General features: G+C 38.2%; 1 protein-coding gene, 1 long non-coding RNA gene and 4 other non-coding genes across 12 annotated transcripts in view; 1 reads left to right on the top strand and 5 right to left on the bottom strand.

The window, feature by feature from the left end:
• Positions 1-1,250: 1,250 nt before the first annotated feature.
• LOC103480772 (uncharacterized) lies at positions 1,251-15,113 on the bottom strand. 2 transcript variants are annotated; one of them, XR_536174.1, is made up of 4 exons: positions 15,062-15,113; positions 11,567-11,668; positions 6,011-6,202; positions 1,251-1,341 (listed from the first exon to the last, which is right to left on the bottom strand). It is a non-coding gene; the product is annotated as an uncharacterized LOC103480772 (long non-coding RNA). The 2 variants fall into 2 exon arrangements; XR_536173.1 differs by lacking the exon at positions 6,011-6,202.
• m1ap (meiosis 1 associated protein) overlaps positions 12,658-25,753 on the top strand; it is a 74,844-nt gene continuing 61,748 nt past the window's right edge. For 4 of the 6 annotated variants that reach the window (XR_536175.1, XM_008435950.1, XM_008435951.2 and 1 more), the window contains exons 1-4: positions 13,340-13,450; positions 15,477-15,740; positions 15,824-16,021; positions 17,881-18,046. Coding sequence is in view for 5 of the 6 variants with exons in the window: in XM_008435950.1 (XP_008434172.1) it covers positions 15,483-15,740; positions 15,824-16,021; positions 17,881-18,046 (622 nt within the window). In the remaining variant the exon portion in view is untranslated. Of the gene's footprint in view, positions 12,738-13,339; positions 13,451-13,606; positions 13,721-15,476; positions 15,741-15,823; positions 16,022-17,880; positions 18,047-25,753 lie in introns of those variants that run through there. The other 2 variants (XM_008435949.2, XM_008435947.2) reach the window with 2 other exon arrangements.
• Positions 16,591-16,662, bottom strand: trnaa-ugc (transfer RNA alanine (anticodon UGC)). Its single transcript has one exon. It is a non-coding gene; the product is annotated as a tRNA-Ala (tRNA).
• Positions 21,212-21,283, bottom strand: trnaa-cgc (transfer RNA alanine (anticodon CGC)). The gene has a single exon. It is a non-coding gene; the product is annotated as a tRNA-Ala (tRNA).
• trnaa-ugc (transfer RNA alanine (anticodon UGC)) lies at positions 24,670-24,741 on the bottom strand. The gene has a single exon. It is a non-coding gene; the product is annotated as a tRNA-Ala (tRNA).
• trnaa-cgc (transfer RNA alanine (anticodon CGC)) lies at positions 25,471-25,542 on the bottom strand. Its single transcript has one exon. It is a non-coding gene; the product is annotated as a tRNA-Ala (tRNA).

The following is a 25,753-nucleotide window of genomic DNA, read 5'->3' as shown; positions in this document are numbered from 1 at the left end:
TGCAGGCTGTATATTCAAATCATCCTAATAATATCTTCTTGTTATGCAAAATCATTTCCAGCAGGATTTCTGGATCATTCCGAACTGGAAGTAGCTTTTATTATTAAGTTATGATTTAGGAGATGGTCTAAGGTTTAGCCGCGAGGTTTATCCTGATTAAACAAATGGAACAAAATTGTGTTTGTTTTTTTTTTGCTACTTCCATTAACGCAAGAACAATAATACCACAAGGATAACATCTTTGAAGAGCAAATCGAAGAAGACATTCACCACTGGTTTTGGTTTTGTAGGTTACTTCATTAAGCCATGCTTTATGGTTACACCTATTCTGTAATCTGTAATCTGTAATCTGACGTGTGTTATGGGTGAACTGTGCATAAGGTCAAGGGAGGAATGAGCATCTGCTCCCCAAATGAGTTTTCTGTTAATCAATTTTGTCTCCAGGCAACGTAGGGTAGCCCTTCTGTGGTGGAAACTCCCTGCTTTTAAGCCTTGATGATACTGAATGAGGAGGTCAGTCCTGTTGGAGAAGAGGGTGTAGAGAGACAGGCTTGTTGGTAGTAAAAGGAGCGAAAGCTAGGAATCTATGGCAACCTGGGTCACTCAACTGCGATTGGCTGAAGAACCAGGAAGTAGAAGTAGATAAAAAAAGAACTACTGCCCTGTCTGGTTCAAATTCAAGCTGAAGCTTTGAAGTTAGGAATAATGTGTTTGACATTTTTCTCTCCCATAATTTCATATTGCCCTTTTTATTTTTTTTAGTGCTGCCTACGACTAATGAAGAGCATAGCCTGATTAGGTTGTCCTGCTGCTCTGTTGACAATAACTTGTTGTTGAAAGCAATAAATATATTTGAGTCAAAAATTACCATTCGATCCACTTTCTGTGTGCAGATATGTGTGTATTGTTCTGTGCTTTGTGATGTCAGCTCCACATCTTTGTTAAATGCAGCAAGTTTTATATTTCTCACTTGTTATGATTTTTATTAGCAAATCTACAGTTCTTCATTCATGAAGTAAAACGTAAATAAAAACTGAATTAGTTTTACTGGCCAAGACTGCGTGCACACGTGACAAATCTGACTTCTGTTTTCTGCTTTATAAATAAATCACTTTAGGAGAGCTAAAAAAGGATGAAGGAACAATATGCAGATGTATTTGTAGTTCATTTTCATTTATCTATAAAGAAAGAAAATTATGTTTGGCTTGGCAGTGCAAAAATGTTTATTTTTATGTCTGAGTACTCTGACTGAGGCGTTCACTGTGTTCATCAGAGACAGTCTGGAGGAAGGAAGTGTCTCTGTGGCGCCTGGTTTGGGAAAATGGGTTCTGCAGTGCCGACCTGAAAACAAGCACATGTCATTGATTGTATTAACTCCTCTGGTTGCTGGCTTAGTCTTGGACTGCTACTCCAAACAAAACAATGACAAATCCCACAAATGTGAAGTTAAAAACACTGCAGAAAATGCAAAAAAATATTGAAAACCTGAACGACTTTTATATAAGGACGCATAACTGAAGAAAAGTAAATCTAATTCACTTATATTGAAGTCTTTGAACTGTGGCAGGAAGCTGGAGTACCCGGAGAAAACCACGGGAAAACATGCAAACTCCACGTTCAACTGCATCACTGTGCAGCCACTTATTCACAGCAGTAAGATATAAAAAGAAAGAGATAGCTTTAGCTCTTCTTCAGCAACTAACCTGGTTTTGCAGCAATTTTGAGTCCAAAGCAATTAGGCAAATCTTTAAAATTGAATGCTGCCTTGGGAAATCAACAACCCATGTTCTGTATTACCGTCTCCCTTCTCTTTTCTTTTGCTTTTCATTTGTTTTCCACTCCTAAAGAAAGAGTGTGCGATTGCTTAAATCCACCTGCTGAACTTCCTCAAAGGAAAAAAAAAAAAGCCCGAACTCCATCATTCATGCGTCTTGTGAGGAGGATTGAATGTGAGGGCAGCCATTTGGAGAGCCGTATTTCCATGACAACAAGTCACAGGATTAGGATGAAGAGCCCAACATGCCAGAGAAATTTTCAGAGCACCTTGATTCAGCGAACCATTTGAGCTTAGAGGAAAGGAGCAGATGATGGAGTGGAAACAAAGACATTTTGAGTGGTTGAAAGGCTCGAGGCAGCAAAGAAGAAAGTTGCACAAATTGTCCTGAAGATTGCTGAGCCCTGCGCCTTTCAGTGTCAGCCACTTTAAACCAGAGTAACTCAAGACTAACGCTGAGCAAAGCGGGTAAAATGTTTTTGTACAAAAGCAAAGTAAATAAAAAAGACGCTAAGATAAAAAGGAATTAAAAGATACATAAAAAAATACTGTTATTGTGTTGTTTAACCACTTAGGTAGCATTTAGCGAACAAAGAAATTATATAAAGGTAGAGGGTATGGGCAAAAAAAAATATTCACAAGTAACTGAATGAACTTATTGACTTACGGAAAAGAGTCTATAATACGTTTGTACTTGATAGGGGCTAGTTATATATATATATTTTATTCTCAAGACAATTTGAGAATAAAACTCCTATGTTAATTTGCACTATAATAAAAATTGCCACAATTTTTAGATTAAAAAGTGAAAGTGAATTTTGGATACCAGTTGTTGTTGCTTAGGATAATGACTTCTCTATCTTTATTTTTCAGAATGTCAGATTTTTTTTATCACTAACCCATAACCTCCTGTTTTCCAAGGTTATAATTACAGAATGGCACAGAGCCCCATTTCCCTTCAAAATGGGAAAGAAAAGGGAACACATCATTGCCTAAATCCATTACTAAAGAACTCCAAGTAAGTCCTCACAGCAGCCATTATATGCCGTCTACATGCAAACCAGATGTTTGTGAGTGATGTGAGGAAACAAAAAGTTTTTTTTATCCTACCGTCACCAACAGAAAAAGTGTTAAAAAGTTTGAAAATGTGTCTTTCAGCAGGATGAGAATCCAAAGCACGTGGACAAATCAGATCCAAAGCAAACCAATTTCATTCTCTCAAACCCACTTATATATAAACCACATAAACACACACTCACACAGAGAATTTCATGATAAGGTATTTCTGGTCTCAAAATTGTGCAAATTATTCATGGTCTATTAACCAAAATGTGAGGCTGCAACATTTGAGTGCCAACATTTGAGTCATGAAAGGAACTCATTCATTTGGTGGGGGAAGGAAGAGAAACACCTTGAAGCTCCTTCTTCAAAACCAACGTGGCTATAAAAAAAACTGTCAGCTGCAGAAATAAATTCAGGGACTCGTCATGTGCCTGGAGGAGACTGGCGGTGAGGTAAAGGAAGGACCATAACATGTTAAATTTGAGTTCCTTTTGCTTCATCTAATCTTTCCGGGACAGGAGGAGCAGCTCCCTTCAAAATGCACACCTTCCTTTTCAGGAGAGAAATCACCAGATATGAGCAGGTTGAATCTGGTTCCAGCTGTGGCAGCCTGACAGCTTCACTTTTACATACAGCAGAGATGCTGTAAAGCTTTTCACATCCATGGAAAACTGACAGGTCTTGGTTATGTGGTAGTGTGTATGCCTGATTTTCTAAATCACTTTCTAAACTGTTTTCAAATATGATTGAAGCCTCTCCACAATTAGCTCCTCCTCCGTTCCTGATCAGAAGTGACGCTGTTCATCTCAGAACATCTGCTTGTTCTAATTGGAACTACAAAACAGCACAACTAACATCTGGCTCAAGTAATGCGAGAGAAATGTCAGAAATATCCACGTCTACATCTGAAGGAGCTGCAAAAAATGGTTAAGAAACTGGAAAAGCTTGTCATCCTCTGTGCCAAATGAGTCTTTCCAGATTAAAAAATGGCTTTTCTACAGTTTCTCTAAAGATTCTTCTGAGAAAGTGAAAGGCTTTGGACTCAATAACAGGGAAGAGACAGAATCATTGAGAAGTGAGGAAAAAAAAAAAAGCACAATGAACGACAAAAATCAAACTGGTGAGGGCATCAGGAGGACCTGACAACAGTAATTATGAATTATTTTAAAATTTGCTCCTTAAAATACAAACATTTCCACATACTGTATATCTTGGTCCATCTGATGACGTAATTCTTAAATATTTAAATGACTGATGTTTTGATCAGGCACTCACTGGAGTGACCTTTTTACCAAATACTGTTTTTTACTCTCACTTGAGTAATTTCTTGGATGGCTACTTATTACTTTTTCTTAAGTAAAAAATACATGTTGAAGTATTGTTACTCGTATTGAGGGCATTTTGTGGGTACTCTGTCCACCTCTGACTGGCTCACCCTGCAGCCTGGAGACGACAGAAACACGAGGAGGGATCAGATCAGTGACAGCAAGGAGAAAACATGTTTACAATCGCAAACCATGTTCTGCTTCATTGACGTCTTCATGGACTTTGATCAACAGTTCTTATCAGTTCTAAGCTTGATTAAGAAGTGAGGGCGGCGATTTAGTCGTCAAGGCCAAAACAGACCTTTAACTCCATCAATCAATTGATTTCAGGTTCTGATTTGCAGCTAGTCAGCAACTAACAGCAAAAGCCTCTAGAAAGAAAACAAGGCAAACAAATCCTCCTGGCTTAAAGGCATTGGCATGTCAGTCCATTTCAGCTGGGTGAAGCTGCTCCCTCTGCTGCAGCTTGTCCCTTCTCTGACAGCGGCACAAGGAGATAAGAGCAACAACAGGGCGAATTGTTGGAGGAGATGAGCCATGCAGTCCTGTTACTGTACGGAGCCACACAAAGGAGACAACCAGGAGGCGCTTTCTGACATCTCAGCATCACATATGGTGATGCAGGGCACAAAGAGGAGCTGTGTCCTTTGTTTCCCGCATCTGCAACACGAGATCAGCAGTGACACTGTTTGGTTTTACATCTGCAAAAACGTCTGGGATCAAATCATACCTTTCGATCTTCTTCCACCAGCATGAGGCAGTCTTGAATTCAAGGCACATGTTCAAATAAAAAGCAAATTGCATCAATTTATTTGGTGATACTCTGAAATATTTGGTGAAATATTCACCACATTTCACCAAATTCGGCTCTTGTGCTTTTATTTCAGATTTTGCATCAATATCAAACTCTTTTCCAGCTTAATTAGCCCTTAAACTTAACTTAAACGTATTTTCTTAATATTTTATGATAACCTAACTCAGTGTAGTGCTTACTTGTGAAAGCTGAATATATGTGGTTTTTGTCCATGTTTAGAGATCATTTGACTATGTGTGGGTGAAAGTTCAACTCTTTAACTGTTTCTAATTGGTAAAATAAGTCTTACTAAGAAAGTATGTCATTTGGAGTCACTCCAAGCATTTGGCATGCCGAGGTAAGGCAATCTATATCAACTCAGAGTAGGCAATTGCATTGCGTAAAGTGAAGTTATATAACATTACAAATGGTTTGTTTCTGTAACATTTTAGTACCACTTGTGCAAAAATTGTAGAAGTACATATGTATGGTACATATGAAAGAAAGCCATATGAGTTTGCCCAAAGATCTTGTGGGAGATTCAACAAATTGGTGGAAGGAGATGACCAGAACTGTTCATGCAAAAACTATTGAGGATATTTAACTCTTAACATTACACTGACCATGCTATCTCGGCAGAGAAACATGGTGGTGGCAGTATCATTCTGTAGGAACCCTCTAACCTCAGAAGAGAGTTGGTGCCAAGTCAGAGGCAGCAAAATACTTGGGAACACACTTTCAAGTCTTCTATATTTAAAACCTTCCACCTCAGAGTTAACTACTTGGTGTTAGTGTGTCACATTAAATCCCAGTAAAATACATTGAAATCTATGGTTATAACGTAACAAAATGGTAAAAAGTTCAAGTGGTAGGATTACCCTTTCAAATAAGGTGGATGTAAAATGTGTGAAATGACATCAGGAGCATTAAAATGTCCAAAAACTCCTTTTTGATCACACAACCTGTCACAAAGATGTATTCTGTTAGTTAATGGGGCCACAGCAAGGACAAAGGATGAACCAAGTTGAATCACATCATGCAACTGACACCACTTACCCAGGAGATAATCATGTTCTGCCGAAGATGAGTCATGTATGCTCTTGAGGTCTGCTGCCCTCAGGGATTCGTGTTCAGTTGGTGCATTATGAACACTGACTTATTGATGAAGCCGCAATCACAAGACCATCAGGAGCTTCCTTTGTTCTGGAGACAATCCTTTTCTTTCTCCTACGGCTGAGAGAAACCTCCCTTTGGAAGGAAGGAGAAACAGCAACCAAACCATGATGAAACAGGAGACGTCCCTTGATGATGCTGCAGTTTAATCAAAGTAAATCTGCCTGACTCCAGCATCTTAAATGGGAAATTAAAAGGTAGTAATATCAATAATTCCCGTCATCTACATATTAAGAGAAGAAAAAATGTTTTCTGGCTGCAGACCAGCGAGAGCTCTCCGTTTGCTTTCGATCTGAAAGTGGAAATGTTCTCAGTACTTCATCGTCTTAATAAGATTGCAAATTGATATGTAGCAGTTAATTAAATCTGGTGGTGGGTGAATGGTGGTTGATGGCTACATGTTGAGTTTGCAAGAGCTGGAAGAGCACAATAAATGTAGCCACTAATATCCATTTGCTTTATCAAATTTGTGAAAGCTAATTGTAGCTCTGTCTTCTCAACAGCTGAAATAAGAAGTGTGCATACACTCATCATGAACATAAATGTCACACTAATTTAATTTAATCATAATCCAATGAAACAACTTCAATTATTTTAAAAACCATTGGAGGGAAGCAGAGGTTTAAGGCCGATGGAGATTTTTGGTATGCCACAAAGGATCAAAATTCTCCATGGAACACCAATTAAACAAACACACACGCGCGCACACACTTTTTATTTGGTACATTCTGTCTCCTCTTCAGTTCAAATTTAATCACACGCTTTTGCAACCATCAACAAGCATCTGGCACAAATTTGTCTGAGTATTAACAACTCTTCTTGGCAGAATGGGTGGAGTTCCCTTAGCCTGGTTGCTTTCCTGGTTCAGCTCCAGCCTGTAAGCATAGGCTATGAATTCAAAAGGGCTAGACTAAACGCTCTTGGAAGACCATTCCAATAGCTTCATGTTAGCCTGCTTTAGCCATTACAAAACCAGTTAAGAGATAGTTTTTGTAGATTTTTTGTAGATTTGAGGAGAAGAAGGGTTAGATGAAACCCTTTTTCCATTATGGAAGAAGAAGTGGAGGCTGTAGGTCTTCTATAAGTCTGTTGTTGAGATCTCTTCTGCTGTCATCATGCAGCAGCATCAGAACCAGGGATTTAAAAAGGCTCAACAATCTGGTTAAGTAATCTGGTTGGTTCTGTTCAGGGGACGGCTGTTTGAACCTGATGATTCAAAGAAGGAGTTTTCATAAAATCAACCCTGACCATCCTCTTCACGAGACTGTCTTGGGAAAACAGAGTGTCTTTAGTCAGAGGCTTCTTCAGACTCGCTGTAATACAGATCGCTACAGGAGATCTTTCCTGTCAACAGCAATCACTATCTACAGTAACTCTTTGAAGACTTTGAATCAATATATTTTATACAACAGCATTTAATTTCCCTTTGTGATCAATAAAGTATTTTTGAATTTGAATTGAATCAAATTTGAATTACAACCGTCTTGAGTCGATTACATCAAAGAATCTGGAGACTGTCCACCATCATGATGCTACCACCACCATGCTAGACAGTTTGTATAATATTCTAAGTTGTAAAGGCAAGCAATGGGCAAACAGCTACAGTGTTCTCATCTGAATGCAAACATTGAGGGATTTGATTTTGGGCTGAAGGTTTGTTAAAAGCTTGAGTCTTGGTGGATTCTGAATTGTTTCTAACCAGCATTCATTGACCTGTGGGCGACACTAGGTCATCAGTTAGACATTGGGAGAGTGCTGGTACATCTGAAGAACTGTAGTCATTTCATATTTTAAAAAAAAAACGGGCCAAAAAAACATTTAAAATGTTTCTACATTTCTAAGAGCACCAGATGTAAGTTCTATAATCTCTTCACATTCTGTGCTAATGCTGTCATTAATCTTAAAACTCTGAGGGTACGTAGAGCTGTAGGAAATGTGATGATGCCTGCAGCATATAATGTGGTACTTAATAGAGACAAAGTAGTAGAAAGACATTAGCAGGTCATAATGAACATCCTGTTCAAGGTTTGAAAATGGCAGAAAGTCATATTATTATTATTATTATTATTATTATTATTATTATTATTATTATTATTATTATTATTATTATTATTATTATTATTATTATTATTATTATTATTATTATTATTAATGGGATATATCAGTCTGTTTACATCTGGTCTGCAGTCAGTATTATTTGCTACTAGTATGAATCATCATCCACCAATCAAAGAACATGTTTTAAACTGTTTTCACACATTTCAACAGACTTAAAAGGATTCAAAGCTTCAAGTCACATATTATTTTGGGATTGATTCGTTTCTGTTGTAGAGTTACGGCATTTCAAAATAAGTTCTTCATATCAAAACTTTGTTCTCGCCTTTAACACATTTACAGCATGACTATATTCAAAGATTAATTGTTTAAAACCAATTTCACAATTTCACATAAACCTTTTGTAATTTCATTATTAGACCCTAAACACTATTTTATACGTGACCTTCTTGACAGATTACATTTTTCAAAGAACTGAGTGCCATGCACGCCTCTGATAAGGTAACTTGGTTTGCAAGCAGCATTTATTTCACATTTTCATTAGCTACATTTAAAGTATTGACCATATTAGTATGGTTTATGCTCTGGTGTTGTGCTCTGATTTCCACCTGGCTTCCTTTACTTGATTTCTCAGCCATGGAGTTGCTGACATCTTGTTGACATTGTTGTGCCTGGTCCTCTTATTCCTCAGTCGAGTGGTTTGGACTGCAGTTACTTTTACTTGCTGGCTGTTGGAAAGTCTGGCTGTCACTTGGAAATAAACAACCCACTTCTGTCTGCTGCTGGTCACTCTGGAGTAGCTCGGCATTAAAGTCGTGTACTTCGATTCCCAAGAGCCTCTTTATTTCCGAGTTAAGAACTTGTCAGCAGTAGCCAAAGAGAAACTGTTGTGGAATTCAGTTTTCCTGAGCCGTTGCCTTAGCAACCAAGGACTTTTCCTGGAGAATAACCAGGGACTCGACAGGGAAGAAATACCTGTCTCAAATGTCTCAAAGTCAAACACAAGGCCACCAGATTTTGGCTTGTGTTTTCCAGCAACAAACTGCCAGTAGAGGGGAATAATTAGATCAACACAAATCTTGCTGACCACTGAAGATTTATTTTTTGAGTCCTACTTTAGAGAGAAGATAAATTTTGTTTGAATGCTCTGTTTAATCTAGATCATAGGCGACTTTGACTAAAGATCAAACATTTAATCTTTGACCACTGGCCCGACTTTTCTTTGGCAGCGTAATATATTTGATTTCTTAGACTTCAAATGCATGCTGTACACTTTGAGATTCCCCTTTTTTTTATCTCAGCCCGTTGACACGCTGCTTCTTATGTTGCTATGTATTGAAAAATGAGTCTTACTCGCTTCTAAAGGTGAGAAAACAAAGGATGTTTTTGTTTTGCACCAAGTCTTGTCATGTCTTTGAAGGATCTGTGTAGCTTTTGATGAATACGGCATATATAGTATTCTTTGTGTTTTACTTTGTCAGTACAGACTGGATGTTTTTTTGCCTAAACAAAATCACAACAGATTTTAAATTCCCTTGAATCAATTCAAACTAAAAAGTTAAAAGTTTATCATAAATTAAAAAAAACTTCTCTCGCTAAACAAACAAGAAAACAACATCAATGTAGTCTGAAGTCATTGTTTTTAAGGGTGAATAAAAAGAATGACGTGTAGAATATAAACTTTTATCTACCTCAGTGGAAAATAGCAGCTTTAAGCACAGGAGCAGCTTTAAATCACAATAAACATATCTGGCTTTGTCTTCCAGAAACACGAGCAAAAAACATTCCAGGAACTCATTTTCCCACCAAGATTAGTTTTGAAACGCAAAGAATTAATCTCTATATTGAAAATATACACACATTTGTTACAACAGGAGTTATTTAAACACTCACAGACAGAACAAAGTCTTACCCCCACTGCTTTTGCATATTTTGTACATATAAAGTGTTTGTTTTTTTGTTCTTACTGTCAGCCATCATTGGTCTGAATCCAGAAATGACTGGGAACACTCACCTGTCTCCTGCTTTCCTTTTGACAATGCAATGAAAAGAAACAGATCAAAAAGGTGGTTATTTCTGTCCATTTTGATTATTTTTCTTTACATTTTGTTTTGAAACACTTACATATTTTTCTAATTTTGTTATAAAGTAGGTCAGATTGGGGAATCATTTTTGAAAATTGATGGTGAAAAGATTCAATACTGAAATGAGGAGTAAACCAACTCTGTATAAAAAGATCCAAAACCACGTTTTTGTCTTTCATCAGCTTCCCACTGACTTTCTTTAGTCAAAACTACCAGGATAAACTCAGGGATTTTCAAATTTCTTGCCCTTTTTCAAATCCTAAGGAACTGAACCAAAACCTCTCAAGGCAGAAGAAGAAAAAAACAAGTTTGACTTGAAATTATTTTCTTCTAAATCTCCTAAGTTTTTAAAACTTAACCAGAAGTAATATTGAAAGGAGTGCTGGAACTCTAGAAGATGAGGTGGAATAAAGCAACTGGTGCGCAAAATAATCACTCAAACTACTGGGCAAAGTTTCCACCAATCCCCCAAAGTCAATCAGAAAGAAACGACGGATTAGTTCACTCTTGTAAAGCTCCCTTTGACCCAGAAGTATGTGTTTGTCACAACTAAATTAGAAAGCACATCCACAAGTGCATTTCATTATTTGAGTGTGAGTTTGCAAAAGTGTGTCGGTGTGTAAGAATGATTAAGCTCCAGTCATATTGCAGCACTTAATCCCTTTTACAGAGGCCTTGAATTTGAGACTGAATGTTCCCCGTTCGTTTCAGTGGAAATCCAAGGAGTAAAGGCCGCATATCCTGCCAAGAATCGTGTGCCTGATATGTACGTTAGAGATAAAAATAGAGCATCGCGGTCTGACAGGAAGGTTCTGAGAGAGGCGGGTGAATGAAAGAAAGAGGAAACCTGTGAGAGGCAGAGGCACGATGAGGACTTCTGATGAGGAAAAGGAAGAAATCAAGAGAGGGGGGTGCATTATGGAGAACTGCCAGTGCCTTTGAGAAACCACACACACACACACACGCACACACACACACGCACACACACACACACACACACACACACACACGCACGCACACACACATACACACACACACCTACACACCCACACACACACACACACACACACACACACACTCGTGCAGAAATGCACAGGGCTTACATTCAAATCAGCACCAGTGGGTAAAAAGGAACATCGGGAAATGGTTTCTGCCAGGTGCGGAGAGTTATCTCCCAAAAACAGATGTTTATGTTCCACATTTCTTTATGACAACTTCATTAACCCCAACAAAGCACAAACTGCGTTCAGAGGGTCTGCGACCATGCAGCACTTCGATTACAAAATCCCTTCATACCCACTCATAGTCATCAGTAAAGTTGAGTTTTTCCTCACTGACACTGGTTAGATTGTGATTCCGCAAGCAGATTGTAAGGTCTCCATCTCTCACACATATTCGGCAGCTGTGAGGAGTAGAAAGCACTTCAGTCAAGTAGGTCAACTATCAGGAACAGATTTCCATATTGCTCTCTTAGTCTGCTGCAGTGACTGGCCTCTCATTGATCTTTTCCCTCCATTCATCTGAAAAGATGAAAGAAACCAAACAGATGGATGTGGGGCAGAATAAGATTCAAAAGCACTTTTTTTTTCCACAACGCCTTGCTCTAAAAAGCTACAGAAATTATTTTTATTTGCAAATCAACATGTCATATATTGGTGTAACATATTGGTGTAAACTTTTTTGATGGAGTGACAGCTTCCAAAACTTTTAGATGCAATAGACTGGGAGTTAAATCTGAAGCCTCACAGAAGTGAACTGCTAAGTCAACATCTCATCCAATGAATTAGCCTCACAGTATCTCGTTAAGCTGTCTGAAACAATGATCTAACAACTGCACTTGCTATTAATAGTAAAGAAACGTGTATCTTTTTTTTCCCCTTTATTGTAACCAAGCAGTTGGAAAGCGTCTTTATCTCCTCTTAAACGGTGCCACATTTGTGGGCTGAGCAACAGTGTTGAGTATGTAGGTTGCACCCATGGATAGACTTGCCAAATCCTCTCTGTGAATGCCAAACAGCTTCTGGTGGAGGCAGTTTGATGAAGGCGGTTGAAATCTCCCTTTCTGGAAAGCCAAGTCTTATCTTGATTGGAATTAGTGTCATTGTGGAGAGATGCAATGATCAGACGCAACGTCCTGCTTGCAGACCTCAACCACCGTAAGTCCTTGTGGGATCAGGCAGGGTGAGCTGTTCGTACAAGAGAGAGAAAAGCATAAACAAATTGACTAATTGAGGTTTGGGAAGCCACAGCAGTGTGGGACCAAGCTAGGGACAGGCATGATGAGGACGTGCCAGGCTGTTGTGGTTGCTTCTGGTTCTTCCAAACACCAGTCAGGGCCCTGGGTTTGAGTGACCAACTTGGTGAACTTGGTATGTCTGGTTCTTCAATCCAAAATGATCCAACCCAATAAATGACACCAAGCAAGAGTTAGACAGCAGAATAAACTGTTTGACATCGACAAAGAGGACAAGGTAAGGTTTTCTTGGGGTGTTATTTCACCATTTAAAGGGAAATAAACACATCCCCTCACTTTAGTGCTTAATTTAAGTCTTTACAGTTATTTGGATTTTTTTGTTAAATGTATATGTGTATTAACTGATTCTAAGTTAGTTTGAGATTGCTAAGTTATTCATATAGTGGTTCCAGTGATTGCTGTTCTCTATGCAAACAATGTTCTCATCGCAACCAGAATTGTTTTAGCTAATATTGAAGCACTGAGTATTGCCATCTCAATTCCTTTCCCCATCTTACTTATAATAAGGCATTGTGAGTTTTTGTTTTAGGAAAATGTAAAAAAAAAATGCTCTCAAGTTTCCTCCTTTTCAAACAAATCAATCAATTTTATTAAATAGTTCTTCAGCATGCAATTTTTAAATTGCCACATCTGTAGTTCTTATCCAAATAAAGTTGCCAATCCTTTGAACCAAATTGTTTCGTTTTTATTTTTACATGTAAATAAAATATCTCTGCTATCAATTTGATTAAACTTTGCAATTATGTTTTTATTTAGAGATATAGATATTGTAGATATAAACTCTTTCAAAGTTTTCTGCTGTATATTGTTTATGGTAAATGTATGAAAAGTTTGATCCCTAAGCAATCCCTACCCACATAACTCTCTAGATTTCTTTTTACTGGCTCAAGCATTATATTTCAGTCGTAAAGAACGGGATATAACGCAAAGGTTAGTTTAGTACTGCTATGGAGAGAACCAAATGAGAGGTAAAGAGATTTTTAAATATATTACAAGCGGATGTTAGCTGATGAAGCTAGTTAGCATAGCGTTAGCGCTAGCAAATGTTAGCACGCTATCTAGGCAGGCAGATTCTAGGTTTAATTTAGCAGTTAAAACTTTCCGATTTAGTTGCTAACATTTGTTTTTGGTGCTGTCCACATATAAAGTGTTTAGCTGTAGCTCATTTAGCAGTTCTTCATTTTACAAGATAAAGGAGAAGTAAGTTTATACAAGTTAGTTTAAGCTAATGCTAAAGCGAGAGAAAGAAAATAGCTAAGCCAATATCTAACCTGATTTTAATAATAAGATATAGCTTATAATGTTTATACATTTTAATTGTAGGCATTGTTTTTTTTGTGTGTGTGCGCTTTATTTTGATAGAAATTCTTAATTTAATGTAGAAAATAGCTGCATTCACTAGGTACAATAGAAAAACTAAACTTACGTCAAAATAATTTTGTCTGAAAGTAGACTAAAATAATTTATTCCTTCAGTTAACACAAAAAACAGTTTAAAGTTACCAGGAAACACAAAAAAACGACTTTACCCTAAAGGTTTTCTAGATATTAAAATTAACAAACGATCTCTGCCTTTGTTAGTAGTTCTGTGTTTTAAATAGAGCTTTTACTCAGCCAAAAGGTAACTATTGTCCACCTACTGTACATATTGACATTGTAAGGGTACAATGTTAATAATATGACATTGTACCGTTAAAAGCAGCAACAGCAAATATTCTGCCTTGGAAAAAAAGAGGCATTTATATTGCCTTATTTTTTAATGATGAAATCAAGACAAATATAATTTCCAATTTTTGATGGAAACCAAATTTTGTATGCGTTAGTTAAGCATAAACCTTATTAAGTCCGGTTTGATGTCAACTACAGGCAGCAATAATAATAATAAACATCACATAACTGAATACTTGGATTTAAATGCGCTTGTATTTGTAGTCAGTTAGTTAAAACCGGGTTTATCAGACCTCAAATGAAAGAATGTGAAACTGCAGCTGGCGACAGCAAATAAAAACCTATTTTTGAGGCGATGATGCAGCTATTAATGCAATCACGAATCGAGTAATTGGACCAAAAACCCCAGCCACCGACTGAGTGATTTTAGCATGCCTACTTATAAGTATAAAATAAGAAAACAGACATGTATTTATTGTGCTCTACTGTGAAATTTTCTCACCTTTTTCCAGCCTGTGAAATGCAATAATACCCGTTAAAAAAAAAGAAAAAAGAAAAGAAAAATCCACTTCAACCAACATCTGCCTGCAGAGACCATACATCTCAGATTGATGATTACTTTTTCTTCACAGAAGAGTAAGAAGAAAAAGAAAAAAAGATGACGCAAGTGGAAGGTGTGAGGGTGAAAGGTGTTTGATGTGGTCGTCATGGGTGGTTCAGTTTGTTACAGGGATTGAGTCGAAGACAGATGGTGGGAGCTCAGTCTTTGTGGAGAATATTATCTGTCAGTTATTTTCAGCTTGATCGCTCAAGTGTTTTGTTGGACATGTTCCTAACCGATGATGACACAGCCTGGTAACAAAAAGTAAACTACCTTGAGTTATTCTTCTTCCAGAGTTTATCACCGGCTCACTACCTCACCTGGCCACTTTATTCCGCTTGGTGTGAATTTGTTTTTTTATGTGTTTAAACTCTAACAAGCAAATGTTGCCATGGAGTCTCAGGGACAAATTTAAGGCAACATGATGAAACAAACATGAAATCATTCCAATTGAAAGGACAAAACTGCTCCCTGTCAACTATTGCAACAAATGTAACCGTGCTCTGGACTAAAACTAATTATATTTCTGCTATTCTTTATGCAGTTGCAAATATCCAACAAATTTAATTCATGTTGTGCTCTCCTTAAATGCACACATTAGTTTTCTATTTTTTTAGGTAAAGGATTTGGTTTTGTTTTAAAGTCACTTTTTATTTTTTTTTGGTGTGTTGTGCACATTGTCTTCCAGGAGCCCATGGACAGCAGGAAGAGGCAACCCAGTTCTTCCAGTACGGGGAGTTTGGTCTTTTGGTCCTCCTCGTTCCCCCGTCAAGCAGCGAGGGTCCTGATCGTGGAGGCATTGCCCCCCGGTTGGTCAGACACTTGCTCCGTGCTTTGTGATGCCTTGGACAACTTCCTGTCGCTGGCCTGCAGCCTGGATGGACCCTGCAGGATACCCCTCCTCAGCCTCTACGCCATCAGCAGGCAGCCAGAGTGTCTGCTGCCATTTGTGGTTAGAGAACATCACAAAAGCATGTTGTCATGCCTCTCTGTCTGTCCACTCGCATTCAACCCGGCTGTTTTTTCTGCTTACAGCAGGTCCGTGGAAATTTGGCCAGGCTGCATTCCTGCGTGGAGGAGCTGAGGTCTGTTCCAGGTGAAAGTTGCATCAAAAGTGCAGCCAAAGGAGGCGATCTGCTGCGACAGGCGGTGCTGGACAGTATGCAGCAGTTTAAGCAGTATATCAGACACACCAGCACAGGCAACCAGGCCTCCAGCAACGCATCTGTGGAGGTACATAAAGGCTCTTTTAGTCTTTTTTTTTCTTTTTCCTCTGAACCGGAGACTTTCTGGAAAAGGCCAGGTGTCTAGCAAAGTTTTTGCAGGGGATTTATTGAACTCTGAGCGTACTGCTGGCTAGCTTTAATTTCTCAGATCAGCGGAGGAAAACCAGTCAATGAATCATACGTTTGGAAAAATCACAAGTTCAACAAAAAAAGAAGAGTCAGTAAAATCTTAGAAAGAAACTTTGCTGCACTTAACTTTTAGAGCTGAAACTATCGGCTCTGTCCTGAAGGCTGAAGATGTTGATCTATCTGAAACAAACTTTGCTCCAGCTCAACATCATCCTGTTTTTTTTCTTACCCTTCTTTGATAAGGACTGGAAGTGAAACTGATTTTATCCAACAAAATTGAGGAAAGGGAAAACTCTCCATCTCCCTCCAGCAAACATGTCATTAGATTTTCAGTCTCTTGAATTAAACTACATTTAGTTTCAGATTTGTACTTTCCAATCCAGCTCTGCAGGTCATGATTTGTGCTTTAAGATGGCGTATAACTGCAGATCTCTGAGGAAAGGGAGTTGGAGACGCTGGGGATTGAACCCAGGACCTCATACATGCAAAGCATGTGCTCTACCACTGAGCTACATCCCCACTGTTGCTATTGGAGCATGTAACACTTTCAATACAAATCAAATTTCCACACCGTGCATAGTTTCAATGTAATAATTGCAAGAGGGGCACTGATTGTAGTTTTTTGGCTGATCGCCAATCTTTAGAAAGCTTGACATTCTGATTTATTTTTTATTTTTTGTCTGAAAAGGTGCTAAAAATAGCAAGAAAGTGACTATTTTGGGAACCGTGTGGCGACTGTTGTTAACCGCTCACATACAGACGTGACCTGGTGGACGGGTTGGTCAGTCAGCAGAACAGAAGACACACAGTAGCTGACTTTCAGACATTTGCCCGGGTGTAAACGGCCAAAACTCTTCTAACTACAGAGTAAAACTATCATCATACATCAAGCCCTGTAGCACACTGCATCAATAAAGCATTAGAAGCGCTGCTTAACTCAAAGCTCTTGATTGTGATGATGTTTGTGTAGATGTTCTTACAAGTTGCTAAAACTCCAGATTGTCAAATTTGGGATTAAAAGAACCAGTCGCATCTGTGCTTGTTAAACTTTAATGCTCTACAGACTCCAGACGCAGCGGTTTGTGGATGACACACTGGGACGCTCTGTTCCCAACATCAGCCGATATGAATAGCTCCTATTACCAGACGCAGAGGCATAATAACCCTGTGCATGAGTGTCTGCACGCCTGTCGCTAATCTACTAAGACAATACAAGTTTTTTATCCACACGCATGATTTTGGTGAAACCAGATATTTACTCGTTTCGTTTAAAAAGACTGACGACCCATTTCTCACTTTCTGGCATAAAAACAAACAAAAACTTTTCCACTTTAGGAACAAGCATGAAGGTGTTTTGGAGTTTTCTTTGTTTTCTTCTTTAATTTTAGAGTTCACATTTATTACTTTCGTATCTAGTAGAGTTCATTTTAACTGTTTGACTTGGTTTAGGTAACCCATCACACATGTCTAATAATATCCAGAGTGTTTGAGCTGAAGTGGTTAATAATGTTTTGGTTATCTTGTACCTTGCACTTCTTTAAACTCATAATAATCTTAATAATTTTGATCCAGTTGATGTTGTAAAATGTCCAAGATTTCTTTTATTTTTAATATAGGGAAAAAATTATATGTGGAGTTTCTTTTTTGTTTGTTTGTTTGAATGTTTTCACAACATATCTAGTTTGATTTGTTTCTAAAGAAGTTGCTTTTAATCGGTTCGTCTCTGTGTTTTCTCAGGTCACCGTGGTGACCAGCCAGCCGGGGCGCAGCCTGATTCATCATTTGGAGAGCGGGCTGAAAGAAGCTGACCTGGTGCCACTCAGGCGGCTCCTGGTTGTTCAGATTGTTGGAACGAATGACTGGAGCCTGGACTCCCACTCACCTGAAGCCACAATGACTGAAGGTACAACACATAGAGGAGGATTTTCAACTGATAATGTTTGAAAATAGGCAAGACGAGTTGTTTAAATGTTGCTAACTGGCGCTGCTAGCTGTAAACGTATCCAAACCCCTCCCGTTCACACTCACTTCTGTTTGAACTCATTCATAATGTTGCATCACTAATGTTTTTTGCAGTTTTGGCAAAGCTGATATTATCAAAGTTGGAGGGATATTTTACCATCCAATTATTTTTCCCGTTGTTTCACGTAACCATCGCCCTTCTGTTCTGCTTTATTGACTTGGAAATATTTTCAAGGGAAGGAAAACAGAATTTTTTAATCGAGTGCGTCATGAAATGAGGAAATCGTTGAGCTTACTGGAAGTTTGTTTTGCCCCAAACTTTTACATGATGAAAACCATCACACTAACGATGTTGTGATGTTTTTCCTGCCTGACACAGTTTGATCAGTTACGCAACGCTGTAAAACTTGCTGTCTGCATCTCGGCTTTTTACATAACATCTGACAGAAATGGGTGTTCCTTTGTCCCACTTCTTCCCATTAAACCTTTCTGTTGCTATAACTAGCAACAGCGTTGTTTGGGAGCATCAAGAGAGTAGAAGCAAAACAGAAATCACAATTCTCCTGCGACTTAAATCAGCACACGTTTCTATTTATTGTATCAGAATATTTACATTAGAATTGCTGAGTTCTTTTACTCAGTCAAATAAATAAATTTTATTTGAAATAACTGAAGTGGAAAATGGAGATGGACTCTGGGTAATGTGGAGTTTACATGCGTTTTTTTTTCTGGTGCGATGCTGGGATTTTTTATGAAACCACATTTAAGTGCATATATACATTCATACATATATGTCTTTATTGGAAATATTCTTTCTTGACTGTTGCTAAGGGATCTTGTCCAGATGCACTGTTGGAAGTTAACAGGTTCCAATTTATAGATATGATTGTTTTCCTTGTGCATGTTCAATGATCTAAACTTATAAGATTAATTTATGACTTTTAATGTGAAAATTAGAAACATGATGGCAGTTATGGGAAGTTTGCAGTTTGTTCTTTCTTCTGAAAAGGAATCTGAATTCATCTCAGATAAAACCCAAGAATGACGCCAGCTGGAAAGAAAAGGCATTTTAAAAATGTGTGGTGAATCTTTTAGAAGACAAAACATGTGACATTTATTTAAATTGCCAATAAATCTTAATTATACAATGAGCTGGAGTTTTAATTTGAGACGAAGTGCAGAGCATAAAACAGATAAATAAATCCTGCATGAAAAAGATTCTGCAGATCTTACCCTTGAAGGCCGACATTCCTGACTGCAGACTGAAAAACGATGAACTCTGGTCGAATGTTGACGTTACGAATCTTTGCACGAGTCACTGTCTGGGCTGGAGGACGTCCACAGCAACGCCGTCACACTGACAGGAACACTTTCCGGGGCAACAACAGCAATAAATTTCTTTTGTCGGATTGTCTCCAGAGAGCACTGTGTGGCCTTGGGAACGGGGGCAAGCTTAAATGATTAATGAGTTTCATTCCAGCCCGAATTTTCTTGGTGAAGCAGATCGTTTGGTCTTAACAATTATCTAAAATCACCACTAGTCTGATTTTCTTCGTGGATCATTGTTGGTTTGTTTTCCTCCGAAGCAGACGGCGATTTAGCAGGAGACTTGATGCATTGTGAGGTGTTTTTGTTTTTCTTAATATTTTAATTATAGCTTTCATTTGAATTGATAGTTTCTGCAAAAATCAGCCTTAACGTTATGAACTCTGACACACAGCGAAAGCCCATCTTGTTTTCTGCAAAAGTTTTCCTGAGGAAATCAGCCACCAGACACTTGATATGCCAAATAATTCTACGGCAAGTTTGTTTGAATAATGCACGTCAGCAACAGGCAATTTGTGGCAAAAATGGGCTTTTAGCCTTGATTTAGAGGAACTCAATGTTTCAGCGGTTTCACAGTTTTCTGGAAGTTTGTTTCAGAATTGAGGAGCAGTGAAAATAGATGCTGCTTCTCCATGTGTGGCGACTTGTTTTCAACAACCAGTTATTACGTGTAGGGGGATCAGTTGGTTTTTTATTTACAAAGAGTCAAAGTGTTTTGTACAGTTCTTTTAATTCCCGATCATGTATAAAAGCATAATTGGAACAGATCATTTGTATTTGTTTGGGCTATATTTGTCACGTATCATAATCTGTTTGATGATCTGAAACAGAAAGAAATCGTAAGCCCATTGTGTTGTCGTTCAGAGATTCATCCATTTCAGCCGGCTAACTAACTCACTTCCTCCTCCTCATATTGTATTTGGGAAAATGCTTATTCAAAACAGCTTTTTCAAATCAGCACTCTGTCAGATACGTGTCATTTTCATAACAGCTTCATTTACATTTAGCCCACAGATGCATGTGCCTCTAATCCAAATTCAAAAGCACACTCTTTGGTCTATTTACGGACCCTCCAACACGGGCTGTCTTTACATTATGTGTTGTTTGTGGATCAGCTCTCCATCAATGCACCCATCAGTCTCACATGAATGAACTTGTTTGGTTTTAGCTGGAAGGTAAACAGTCAGCACTAAGACAACAGGAACTCGAAGGGACCGGCTCAGCTGTGTTCGGGCGCTCCCAGTGCTGGCTCACAACCCGTCGTCTCTTCTCAGCTCCAGCTTCCTGCCGCTACACAGATAATGCTGAGATTCGTCTGTCATTTCCAAACAGCATTAAACATCTAAATTCTGGGAACAGCAATAAATAAAAAATGTAGAGTCATTACATCCACAGTCAGAGAAAGATTACTCTTTTTTTTTTTTTCTTAAACATTCCCTGCTGTTAAGGCTTTTAATATTTATAGTGTTTGTAAACTCTAAAGTAAACAGCAGCTGCTTCCTATGAATGATGCATTTACAAATGACATTTAATCCCATATAAATTGCTCCTTTTCCTAATTTTGTTTGATCTTTCAGCATAAATGAGCTGGCGTTTATAAAACGCATGTCGCAGCATTCATAACGGCTTTTAACGCTGCGACTCTTAACTGTTTAATCCGACATTCGTGTTCAGAGTAAGCATCGTCTAAATTTAGATTTGTGGTTAAAATGAGCAGCAGATGCATGTTGGGTAGTGGATTAACAGCTGCAGCTAAAGTTTGACTTTCTGGCCAGGGAGTTGGAGATGCTGGGGATTGAACCCAGGACCTCATACATGCGAAGCATGCGCTCTACCACTGAGCTACATCCCCTCCTGCTGAAACCTCAGTCATAACTTCCTAATACCTGTCTCTGCCAGTAGGTGGCAGTAATTGACATTGACAACATAAAAGAAGACAGTGAGAATATTGTTATGCTGCTTACCCTTTATTTTCAAACTTCAATCTGCCTGCTTGTACCAGATTACTGTTTTTTAAGGATTTAAAAAAAAAAAGATATTTGACAATTTCTGAATATTTTTGCTTTTAGCCTGTCTATTTCTTAAACATGTTTAATGAGAAGCTTAGCTGGGGGTTAAACCCAGGATGCCATCCAAGCAAAGCAGGCTCTCTGTGCTGGATCCCATTTCTGATTGTTTACAAAGTGACAGATTAATTATGGCATTTATGATTTAAAAGTATTTTTTTAACTTTGGTAACTTCTGAAGTTGGTTTGAACTGGATTCTATTTAGATGCATCAGAGTATTTGGAGTTAAATACAATTGCAGAGCCACATTTTTTTAGATTTTGAATAGTCACACTTCCCTTTCACCTCATTATAAATCAGGTTCTCAGGTCCCGATAAAGTACATTGAAGCTTGTTTTTACAATGTGAGAAGAGATGTGAATATCCAAGACAAACAAGGAGCAACAGGTCAGAGCTATTCTGGTCTAGACTTGTTCACATATGAACAGAATGGCACCATCTTTTGCAATAGGCTGGAGAGTAAACACGTTTACCAGGAGATAAAGGTTTCTAATCGCAGAGATTTCCCCTGCTCTCACCTATCAAACACCAACACTGCAGTCTTTAGTCTTTTACTCAGGGAGCTTCACAACCATTCACACCTTGAAGTGTGATCAGCATGTTGGCATTTTTTGTAACGTCCCACAAGGGGCAGCAACTTGACACTATAGTGTCAAAATGTAAAAAGCTAGAATTTCTTTACCACGATCAGAACTGAGGAGGCCTTTTAATGTCTTCAAAGACGCAACATTTCTAGTTTTATAATTATTCCATAAAGACATTTAGTCAGATTTTCCTTAGTTTCATTTTCTGACCATATTTCCCTCAATTAAGTTTTGTAAATTTAGGAGAAATGATGAATGAATGATCTTAAAATCCAGAGTGCTATTTCACCCTGACGTTTTTTCCAAAGAAAATGTGTAATCTTACGTCTGCAGTTTGTGTGGATTGCTGATCCTAAGGAATTTGGCGCCATATTTAAAATGAAGGTAATCACATTTTATGAAAGCAGTGGTAATCACCAGTGCGTCTACTTTATTACAGCAATTAACGTGGGGGCTTGTGGTATTTCTTTGAAAGCTTTGCCTAAAACCTCTTAGCGTTAAGCAGAAGCAGTCACATCTTGGGTAAATTTTAAGCTGGCACTCTTCAGGCGATTCCTGGATGTGTCCCTCCACAGAAGCGAATTGTTAGCACATTATATCACCTCTAATCCTCTCTCCTTCTTTTCCCTCTTTCATCCTTTTCCTCTCATTCTCACTCCTCTCAAAGCCACAGCACTGACTCACAGTCACTTCTGCCGTATGTTTTTTTTTCGTCGCGTTACACGCATCTCATATGTGTGTCCTCCACACATGACTCATGACTATCTCTTTTTGCACATGTTCCCCATCTCTGTCTCTGGGCTTGAGATGTCAAAGTGCCGTATGAGTGTGTGGACTGAGCCAATGCGATTTTCTCTCATGATTTTCACTTTTTCTTCAATCAAACCCCACTTCACAGCGTGCGCAATTCTCCATCAAGCCACAGCAGATTCCCTCTCTCCTCTCCAGCTGTCTAATTACTTTCTCCTCCTCCACCTCCTCCTGTTTTCAGGATAGCTCTTTGCCGCTACGTCTCCCCCCTCCTCCCTTGTACTTTGCGGTAAAATATCTAATTTCCTCTATCCTTTCATCTGCTTTATCTCTCTTGTATTACCGCAGATTTATGATGTTTCAACCTAGATCTATTGCGCTTCGTTTTATTATCTAGTTGTAGACTTTATTTCAAATTAAACTCCCTTTAACCCAAAGTCACTTTGTTAGTCTGAAACTGGAAAGCATTGACTCGTTGTCCTTGATGTTTAAAATGAATTACAAGTGACAAGTTATTAATTGGTTGTTTCATAAATATTAGAAAATTATTATTAAGCTAAATTATGTTACGCTGACAAGATGGCGTAAGATTCATAGGATCTGGTTCAAACAATGGTAAAGAGTTAGGCGTTTATCACATCAGTGGATGTTGAACATAGTTTCCTTTGTATGAAGGCCAAGAAAAACACTTCTAATAAAAAAAGCTAATAAAAATAAATATTCTGAAGACCTATTGTTAGTTGAATTTTGTAGATTTTAGACGAAGATTATATTGTTCGTAATACTTCAGTTTGCTGAAATACAGACCTGTCTTAGGGAAGATTTACTTCCACACTTTTTAGGTAAGTGCATCCTTCCTTCTACCCACCGCCCCTCATTGATTGTCACAGCATAATTTGCACCCTGCCCGACATTATTCGGACATTATCTGGAGGAGTCAAATACGTGGATGCAAATATTCATGACAGACTTTAGCTTGTCAGCTCATGAATGCCAAGTGTTGATGTGTGAATGGGCCACTGTGGGCCATTCAATACGATTTTAATGAGCTAACGAGTGTTATCTCCTGGCACTTTGGAAGACTAACAGATACAATCAGTTTTATCCAACTCTAAAGAATCCAGTTTGATCCTAATTCACAGCAAATCAACCCATTTCATTGCAGTACATCACAATCATGTCGTCACAGAGACCCAGTTCACTTTAGATTTTAAAGCTCCAAATTGAGTTTAATGTAATTATTTTGTCCAAAAGATTTAATAGTTCAATCGTAGGAAAGAATGATTCTCACTGATTAGTTGCTTTGAGTCATTAAAATTGTTAAACTTTTTATTTAGATTTATCAACTTGATCTCAAGAACGGACGAAACTATAACAGCTTGTAAAAAGTAATACTTTGTATATGCCATCATTAGATTCTACACTTCACTTTTCCCAATTTATTAATTTAAGGTTTGGATTAATTACTCATGAAGTAAGTCTGTAAGTCTCTAAAACTGTTGTCATTTAACAAAAAATACAATAAATACAGCTCTGGAAAAACTAAGAGCCCACTGCATTGAGCCTCATTGAAAACCTGGTTATTCCACCAAATATTGATTTCTGAACTTTTTTTGTTTTGACCATTTCTCATTTTCTGCAAATAAATACTACATTTTTACTTGGAATTTCGGAGACATGTTTTCAGTAGTTCATAGAATAAAAGAACAATGTTCAATTTACTCAAACATTTACCTATAAAGAGTAAAATCAGAGAAACTGATCATTTTAAGTGGTCTCTTAATTTTTCCCAGAGCTGCAGATTTAACAGTATGTGAGATTTTATGCGTTAAAAAGCTGGAGATGCTGGGGATTGAACCCAGGACCTCATACATGCAAAGCATGCGCTCTACCACTGAGCTACATCCCCTGCTGGAAGTAACAAACCCGAACGCAGCCCAGGAGGTCGACATGGTTCCTCTGAGCCATGTCTTCTCTTCAGTGAACCTCAGAAGGATTATATCTCGGTTAGATCATAAGGCATTCTTTGTGCTGAGTTAGATAAATAGTATATTATTAGTTTTACTAAATCAATTTGGATGGAATAATTCTTCACTTTAGTTATTTGTGAAAATCTTTTCAGCTACATTCTGCCTAAAATAGGTCTTGCTCTCTCCATTTTCTCTTCATGTTTTGCATTAACTACACATGAAATCATCACATGATCAAAACGATTTAAGAGACTCTAAGCAGCTCTGGTCCCATGTTTTGATTATTAGGGCCACCGCTCCTGTTTGACAGGCACCCATTCAACATTGAAGAGGTGCCCGAACCCAGACTACTCCATAATTTCAAGAAACTTTAGCTGCTCCTGGTGCCCTGGAAACTTTTTATCTGATTTGCTGATGTCTGCCACTCAAATTCTGACCAGATTTAAGAAAACCGTCCACTAAATGACAGTAACTTGAGTCGAGGTCTGCTGTTCCTAGGATGGACCTCTCTGCTGCTTCAGGGCATACGAGGCTAAATTATCATTTTTACATCCCACATGCGACACATTTCATACTTCAGGGTCAAACCACAGGAATTTTAAAGTAGCTAAAGACTATTATCATCCCTGGGTTCTGCTGGAAACTTGAGAAAGTCAAAGCTCAAAACCTGGAGATGCTGGGGATTGAACCCAGGACCTCATACATGCGAAGCATGCGCTCTACCACTGAGCTACATCCCCATGTCTAAACTATGCCTGTCTTCACTTATACAGCAATCCTAATCAATTTTCTTATTGACAACTTGTAGAGCAAAACAAGTAATTCTTTAAAGCTGTAATTCCAATTTATTACCAAAGACACATATCGTTTTTTAAAATAAATCCTTATGGGTAATTAATAACACACACACACACGCGCACCCCCCCACACACACACACACACATATATATA

This window comes from Poecilia reticulata, linkage group LG18 (genome assembly GCF_000633615.1).
Source record: "Poecilia reticulata strain Guanapo linkage group LG18, Guppy_female_1.0+MT, whole genome shotgun sequence".
In the NCBI taxonomy this organism is placed as follows: Eukaryota; Metazoa; Chordata; class Actinopteri; order Cyprinodontiformes; family Poeciliidae; genus Poecilia; species Poecilia reticulata.
This window is presented reverse-complemented; position numbering and strand designations above follow the sequence as displayed.